This window comes from Antennarius striatus, chromosome 14, assembly GCF_040054535.1.
Source record: "Antennarius striatus isolate MH-2024 chromosome 14, ASM4005453v1, whole genome shotgun sequence".
Taxonomy (NCBI): Eukaryota; Metazoa; Chordata; class Actinopteri; order Lophiiformes; family Antennariidae; genus Antennarius; species Antennarius striatus.
The window spans coordinates 10,326,321-10,334,727 of record NC_090789.1 but is presented as its reverse complement, the minus strand read 5'-3'; the positions used below and the strand labels follow the sequence as shown (position 1 = coordinate 10,334,727).

The window sequence follows — 8,407 nt, the reverse complement described above, 5'->3', positions numbered from 1 at the left end:
GTTTTCTCTAGGGTTAGCCTGACACGTCAGACTCATGTTTATGTTTTTAAAAAAAATCACATTAAAATGGCGTCAGTCATTTATGAAATAATAAACATTCTTAGTATGCTGCAGCTCTTTTAAATGTACTTTTAATCATAGATTTTTAAAGCCTCACCATTTATTTCAGAACTTCAGCTTTTAATTGTGAATTTTACCATCTCAAATTCAACGCATTACTATTTCCATGTTTCACTGTGGGAAAAAACATCTGTTTGTTTTTTTCATGTTTTTGTTCCTGATAAGACTTAGAATGGAACGCAGAAATACCAACATCAGCATATCATCCTCAAATAGCAGTCTAACTCTGTCTAATGCACTTTTAAGATGTCGCTGTAATAGCCCCATCCTCCCACAGCACACTCTTATAATGACACTATCCCTTTAGGCATCAACAGAGCTGAGACAAAGCACCGGTGTATTTTGGGGTAAACACACGGCTCCAGCAGATCTGAAGATGACAGAACGATAGGCCAGCGCAGTGGGGCTTGGTATCCCAGTGCTGCCAGAGCCTTACATCTGCTGGTGACAAAGTGGAAAGCTACCTGACAGCTGCTCCTCACATATCAGATAAGATTACAGGTATACCTGCTACACCTGTTTAAACAAACCTGCATGTGTGCATGCAGCCCTGTGTGTGTGCACTGAGCCTGGGACGGAGACAGGCAGAGATAGCAAACTAATCCAGTGGCAGGTGGATGCTTGTAATTGGGGCAACTAAAGATATAGACTGATGAAGCAGCTCATAATTATTTATGTTTGATTTATGTATGCACCGCGGGAGGTAGAGGGTTTGAGTTGTGAAATTTTAAAGAGTTTATGACTGTTTTAGCCTGGCATAGATCCTGTCATAAATTAAGAATATATGCATCATAAATACACAACTTATGTTGCATTACAGAACATGCAGATCTAATCAGACAAAGCAAACATATTCTTTAGCAATTTTTGTATCCATTTGTGGTTGATTTCTCTTTGGCAGTAGCAAATGTCAGTTATGCAAGTGGGAGCCTTCACCGCCAGCTGATGACATCACCTACATGATTTAAAGATGGCAACTGAAAGCATCCCATTATAGGATGGAGATAAATTTGCTGTACGTGTTAACACACATGCACATACATATGCACAATGCACACCTCATCAGCTCCCTTTGGCTCTAGCCTGACATCTAGCGACACAGGCTGTAATGTGATCCTACATGACATTGACATGTCAACGTAATGGGGCTGTGGAGGAGGAGGAGGAGGAGGAGGAGGAGAAGGAGGACTGTGTGCAGCACGGAGCTGTCTGGAGGAGGAAGCTGCTGGATGACTTTACATGTGGCCCTCCAACTAATTCTACACAATTTCATAGTATTCATAATTACTAGCTTTCAGCTTTCTGGTTCACCGTATTACAGCGATGTAGAGTGTAAATAAAAACACCTCACTTGCATCTGTCAGTGCTACCCACCACTATGATGTAATGACGGGACCTGGTGTTGTAAGGATTTGTAAATAGCAGGTTGGTTGAGCTATGTTTGGATGGGTGTACTCTCTGCTCTTTCTGTGCCTCACCAAACTGCAGTCTGACTAACACAACATGTTGCACCCCCCCCCCAAAAAAAAAAAAAAAAACGTGCGCGCGCACACACACGCACACACACACACACACACACACACGAGGCTTTATCTATATCTAGTCAATATTCTTCCAAAGGAAGGTAATGGCGTTCCATGTATATCCTTGCAACCCCCCACCCCCCCACCCCCACCCTGCCTCCCCCCACCTCACACACACCAGGTTCGTCTTTCTTCCAATGGAGTCTGATAGGAATGAGGTCAGACACACCGATCTTCATTGCACATTATTATTATTATTACCCGTTTTTTTATTCAGCCAATGGGATGCCGGTGGGAGTGGTTTGAGTGAAAAATCAGGATGGAGACAGATTCTGATTGGCCTTTATATCTCGCGATGAGGCTATATAAAGGCGAGGTTCCCGTTGTTGTGTTTACAGTAATATCACAGAGCGCTCAGGAAACAGGGAGACTATGAGAAAGCGCAGCCGCTCCATTCAACCACATGGTTCCTCAACCGCACAGACAAGCTGCGCTGCAGACGGCCACTATCACTTAAGGGACTTACACTGCTGTTGCCCACAGCGGCACATTTTGAATCTTTTAGGACGAGTTTTCAGCCGCACAGGCAGTTGAGAGTTGATGTTAGAGTCGGGATTTAATTTTTGTTTCCGCGAAGCGCACTGGTAAAAGTTGAGAGACCAGTCGTTTCCAAAAAACAAACAAGACAAAAAAAACAAAAAAAAAAACTGGCTGACCTAAAAAGAAGAGAGTTTTTAGATGAACTTTTCTAGAGCTGCGTTCAGCGGTGGTCTGGCTTTAAAAAGTGCGTGAGACAAGAAGGAGTGAGGACTATTTTTGTGAAAGTTCCCCAAGTATTTTTTACGTGTTTGAACGCTGTGAAATCATTGCACTGATCAGTGTTTCCAGACACTTGGAGGAAAGGATGGTGCAACACATGAGCCAGACAGAAAGTGCTCAAGCTCATTCCCCCGGCGGCGACTCCACGGACACGGGAGAAATGGACTTGGAGATGGATGTGTCTCCAACCCCCGAGTCCCCTTCCTCCGGAGAGCGTAGCGACTTGGCGTGGTGCAAAACGCCGACGGGGCACATCAAGAGACCCATGAACGCGTTCATGGTGTGGTCTCAGATTGAGAGGAGGAAGATTATGGAGCAGTCGCCTGACATGCACAACGCGGAGATCTCCAAGCGGCTCGGAAAGCGCTGGAAACTGCTGAAAGACACAGACAAGATCCCGTTTATCCGCGAGGCAGAGCGGCTCAGACTTAAACACATGGCCGACTACCCAGACTACAAGTACCGCCCCAGAAAGAAAGTCAAGTCCGGAAGCGGCGCGAACAAGCAGGCAGACCGCAGGGAGAAAAGCGGGGAGCGCAGTAGTGCCAAAGCCGGTGTGAAAAGAAGCTTGGCATCCAAAGGAGTGACCAGGACGCACAAGCAGGGGGGCGTGAAGAGCGCTGCGGGGCAGGACCACGCGTCTCCTGGTGACCACCAGGCGCTTTTCAAATCCAGGTCAGTGTCTGGAGCCAGACAGATCCCAGAGAAACGCACCGGGGAGGGGAGGCGCGGCCACATGTTCAGCGGGGCTGGCAGCCTTGAGAGCGGGCCTCCCTCCGTAGGAGTCCCAGCAAGTCCCACCCTGAGCAGCTCGGCGGAGTCCAGCGACCCTCTCAGCTTGTACGAGGAGCAGAGCCCAGCTACCAGCCAATCATCACACACCGCGCGCCTCAGGTATACACGCGCCTCTTCCCCAACGCCGTCAGCATCTCACTCTTCCTCATGCGTGTCATCCTCATCATCAGATGAAGAGTTTGAGGACGAGCGGCTCGACCTGAACCCGAGCCCCGGGTTTGAGAGCATGTCACTGGGCGGCATGGGTTTCTCCGACGCAGAGCTGGACCGGGACTTAGATTGGAGTTTCGGGGAGTGCGGGGCGGGATCTCATTTCGACTTCCCCGACTACTGCACCCCGGAGGTCAGCGAGATGATCTCAGGAGACTGGCTAGAATCCACCATCTCCAACCTGGTGTTCACTTACTGAAAAGAGCCACAGTGGAGAGGAAATAGTCTCCCCCACGTTTTTGAACTGTTCGACCCTCCCAACAGGCGTGTGCGTCCAGACCACATTATTTCCGCCATTCTTTCACTAAATAAGGGAGAGTGGGGGAAAAAAAAAAAAGGAAAAGAAAAGGTGGCCTGTGTGCGCGTTGAAAGCTGCAGGTACGCGCCGCTCAAAAAAACTTGGACAGCGCTTGGTGCGCTTGACGAGAACGCGCAGCAGGAGGAAATGCTTGGATAGCATTTGGACATGTAGGAGGAGTGAATGTAAGCAGTGAGCAGTGAAAACACACGGACATCAGCTCATGTGTTCAATCCGATCTGAAGAGGATGAGGACAGAGACTGAACTTTGAATCTTAAATGTTATTTTTGGGTCGGGAAAAAGGGGGCATTTTACGGCAGAACTCGTCATTCTGGGTTTTGTTAAAGATATTGCCAATTCATAATGACCATCGAGTTGCTATTCAGGTGTAAGTTTTTTTCCAAACTCAAAAACAGTTTCAATATCAACACGCATGCCATCCGAGATGAGGATGATTTTGTTGTTGTTTAATGCGTAAAATGTTCATTGCTGCGTATTTACGCATTTTGTGCGACCACAGGACACAATTCACGATCACCAGCTTCTCTTTCAACGGCAGGACATAAAACAAAGACTGACTCGAAACTTCAGAAACCATTTCTGAAACCTTTTTAAACACTCAGTGCACAATTCAGGACCAATGTTCCCCCGACGCGCATCCTATCTGCCTAGTGCTTCAACTTTGTAGTTCCTGTTTCAGATGACGTTTTTTTTATATCGATGTATTTATACCGGCCAAACTTTTTTATACATAGAAGTAATGTCCTCGTACAGGTCTCGTTTGTGTTTGTGCACATACACCTGTCTGTTTCCAGCGCGGAAGGGCTAGAAGTGTATCTTATTTAAAATGTCTGACGTCTCCTACTTTTCAGGAGATTTGAGTGTGTCATGATTTTCTACTTGTATTTTTGTATAAAATCTATAGAAAGGGGTTTTTCCGGCGAGTGGGTAGCCTACAACATTGTTGTTTGGATCTACATTGATGTTTAGATGTGCAGAGGGGGAGGTTGTTTGGCACAATCTGACCTCACACAGTGTTTACAGTCTTTACCCACATGCTTCTTAATGGCACAGTGACTCCAGTTTCACCAGCCAAGTAAACAAAGCACCACTGAGGCTCCCAGCCTGAGTGGTGACTGAGTACACGTAGACATAAAGTATATGAGTGAAAGATCCCAGAGTCACTGTTTGGATAGAGCTAATACCTCTGTGTGTGTTTTTTTTTTTTTTTTTTTTAAAAAATCAAGATAAGTTTTATTTGAACCACTGGATGGAATTTCACACTCATTCCACTTTGCCTACACTTTGGAGGGAGGGAGATGTATGAAGTGCTTCATCTGTTATTGCGCAAATTGCATCAAAAAATAGTATTTAACCTTTCTGTACCTGTTGGCTAAGTATAGCAGGCTAATTGTTTTCCTATATTATGGCATGGCAAATAGCATTTGTATTTCAGATTCAGGTATATGTAGCTATAGCTGTTGTGTTTAAGATTTTTAAAAGAATAATAACATGAAGATATTTATGTAAACTGACTGTACTATAAGCAAAGATTGTGTGTTTTATGTATGATGATGATGATCAACGACAGGCACTTGGACAGCCATCTTTGGACATCCTTATGTTTAAGATGATTGTGGTCCAGGAGTTGGTTTGTTTTTTGTTTTGTTTTTTTTTTACCTTTGAGACATCTTTTCTATTGTCCTTTTTCTTTTTTCATTAGTGCAATATGCTGTGTATGATCATGTTTCGTCCAATTATGCCAATATCATTTGATGTTTATATCTCAAAACCAGCCAATGTTTGGGTCAATCACTGCCTCTCAGACCTCTGTACAGATTGTTGTTTTTTATTTGTTTTTCTTTTCTTCCAAGAAGGAAATAAAATCAGCTGGAACTGAAAAGTGAAGTGTTTTTCTCTTGTGGTTATTCTTTATGTGAATCTGTTTGAAAAAACATAAAGTAAAAGTAAATATAATCAGTTGATTACAGCAGTTTTTGGTTGCACATATGAAAATGTGACAGAATAAAATGGCAAAACCTCACATATGAAAAACCTACTTTCACAGCATGCCCACAAATACATGAGTCTTCATTATCGCATTAAATAGCTGAGCCTCATTCAGAAGATCCAATTTAATGTTAGCTGTCTGGACTATTTGTGCATGTAAATATGCATGCTTACGTGCATGTGTTTGCCGTTGGTATGCAGCTGCAGACCGTTAATCAATAGCTAACCAGTGCATCAATAGGAGTGGTCTCGTTCTCATTCCTCACTTTGCCTATCCCATCTGATTCCACACGTGTAGAAAACGTGGCTGCCATGGAAACACTGTATCCAAGAGAGAGGCTACAATCCGCTGTGCTGGTGTGTGTGTGTGTGTGTGTGTGTGTGTGTGTGTGTGTGTGTGTGTGTGTGTGTGTGTGTGTGTGTGTGTGAGGGAGGGAGGGATAAGGGACACTGACTGATCCATCTGGCTGGGGTGGGGTAGGTTTGTGTGTCTGTGGTGTCAGACATTTCTGCAAGGCATGACTGGAATAAAGGAGGATGAGGAGGGGTGTGTGCACCGATGGGAGGGGGGAACTAGAGGGTGCAGAGGGGGGGTGTTTGTCTGTCCTGGTGGATTGTGCAAGAGGCTGCTCCCAAATCCAATTAATTCCTTCTGGATGCATTCATTTGTCTAGTGCATTTTACAAGAAAGTGAGATAGAAAAAAAAAAAAAAAAGAGGGAGAGACCCCTAAGGTACAGTATTTAGTGTGTATCAATTTACGCCCTAGTCCACAAGAGACATTGGTAATTATTTCCATCTCTCTCTCTGTCAGGGGAGCAGAGTTGTCTCCAGCTTTCCTCTGACATATTGGGCCGAGTAATGAGAAAGATAAGACATGGTCATTACACACACCATCCCAAAGACGAGCCCCCTGCCCCCCGATGGTTGCAGTAAGCTTGACATCCCGCCAGGCGCATTGCATTTGAGGTGTGTGTCTTTCTAGAAAAAGTGGTTCGATCACCCCCCGACTTTGACAGTAAGAGGTGTCAATTGTCTCTTCATGCACACACACACTGGCCCGGTTAAAGACATGCACAAGTGGGTACATATACATTCATGAGAGGAACGAGAGATACATTAGGTCTGGTTGGAATAAAACTCAGATTCTAAGCATATACTGTACAGTAATTTAAAACACAATTTGATGTTAATTAATTTCACAAGAAAATTATAAAGTTCATGTGAAAGGTCTGATTCTGTGACACTCCACACTAAAGTCTGTTACTGGTTGCTTTAATGGAATCTAAAATTAGTGGTCAACAAAAAAAGAAATGTACCGGGTATATTTCTCATTATTAATTTAATTTAATTTTTTTGCTTGTGTCACATCACTCGCCTCATAAATACTTTTACTCACCCTGTGACGGTTTGGAGGGGAATGTCCTGTAAAATTCAACCACCTAATGAGAAACTAGAACTAGAAACCATTGCTATTCATTTCAAACAATCTAATAATATCATATACTGTATAATGCAAAGAGTCAATAGCTCTGCAGAATGAGGACTTTGAATTTTTACAGCTGTAAAATGGATGTACTTTTTTTTTTTAAATTAGATGACATACACTTGTAATAGCACAACCCTCTTATGGATTGTTTCATTGGTACTCTGGTGCTCGGTGAAAATATATCATCATATATTCATATAATGACTTATCCGGAAGGTCCCATGTCTATTTTCAGCATCCATGACCTTTGGAATTCACTGTCTTTCTTCTTAAGCTGTTACATTTGTTATGCTTGTTTTCATATTGCAAATCTTTTTTCTTAATTCTACGTATGCCATTACTCCATAATTTCTTGTTTTAGGGTATTTCCAATACATGAGTGCAGAAAAAAGATGTAATGCCAACTGTGACCTGACAGTCCCTTGGAATGTTATAGTGTAAACGTACTGCGAAAGAGAAGCACAGCACAAAGTGAGAAGAGATCACTACTCACTGCGGAGCCGATAGACTGTAAGTCCCTGTGGGAATATTATAAGAATAATATAGAATATTATATTGATAATAGAGGAGATATAAATACCATTAAGTGCATATAACCGCACATCACAGAAGCACTCAGTCCCTAAAGGAGTCATATTGAAATTTTATGGGGGGGTTTCCATGCTAGTGAAGTTGAAGGCAAGACAGAAAGTCATGCAGCATGTCCAGAAAAAGACGTATACAAACGCCACTGTCATGTCATACTGCCAAAGTTTTCCCCATTGATTTTGACAAGTGGCACTCCAGTCAACTTGCAAATCAGTTGAGTTAAAACATGACAGGTAGTTGGAAACATTTAGTCCTACAGAAGTCTGGAAACTAAATGTTTGACGTGGGAAATAAAGTTTAACTTTTTTAATAATTGTGTAAAAAGGAAAAGTTCTAGCCAGAACGGATGCTGATTCAGACAAGTGGAAGCAGTGAGACTTGGAAGAGATGGGAGCCAACAGAACGTTGACAGGTATGATCACTGCATCCCTGATAATTTGTTCGAAGCTCTATATTTTTAGTTTAACACATTATGCTCATAATGTTAGAATACTTCTGTTTGATTTTTGTGTCATAGAAGTGGACGTCACATTACAGATAGGAACACCTCTAACA

The 8,407-nt window shown here is 43.2% G+C and overlaps 1 protein-coding gene across 1 annotated transcript; it reads left to right on the top strand.

Annotated features, from left to right (window-relative positions):
* Window positions 1-2,020: 2,020 nt before the first annotated feature.
* On the top strand, window positions 2,021-5,655 carry sox4a (SRY-box transcription factor 4a). The gene has a single exon (XM_068333617.1). It carries the CDS (start codon window positions 2,548-2,550, stop codon window positions 3,664-3,666), a length of 1,119 nt encoding a protein of 372 aa, XP_068189718.1. The 5' UTR covers window positions 2,021-2,547; the 3' UTR covers window positions 3,667-5,655.
* The last annotated feature ends 2,752 nt before the right edge of the window (window positions 5,656-8,407 follow it).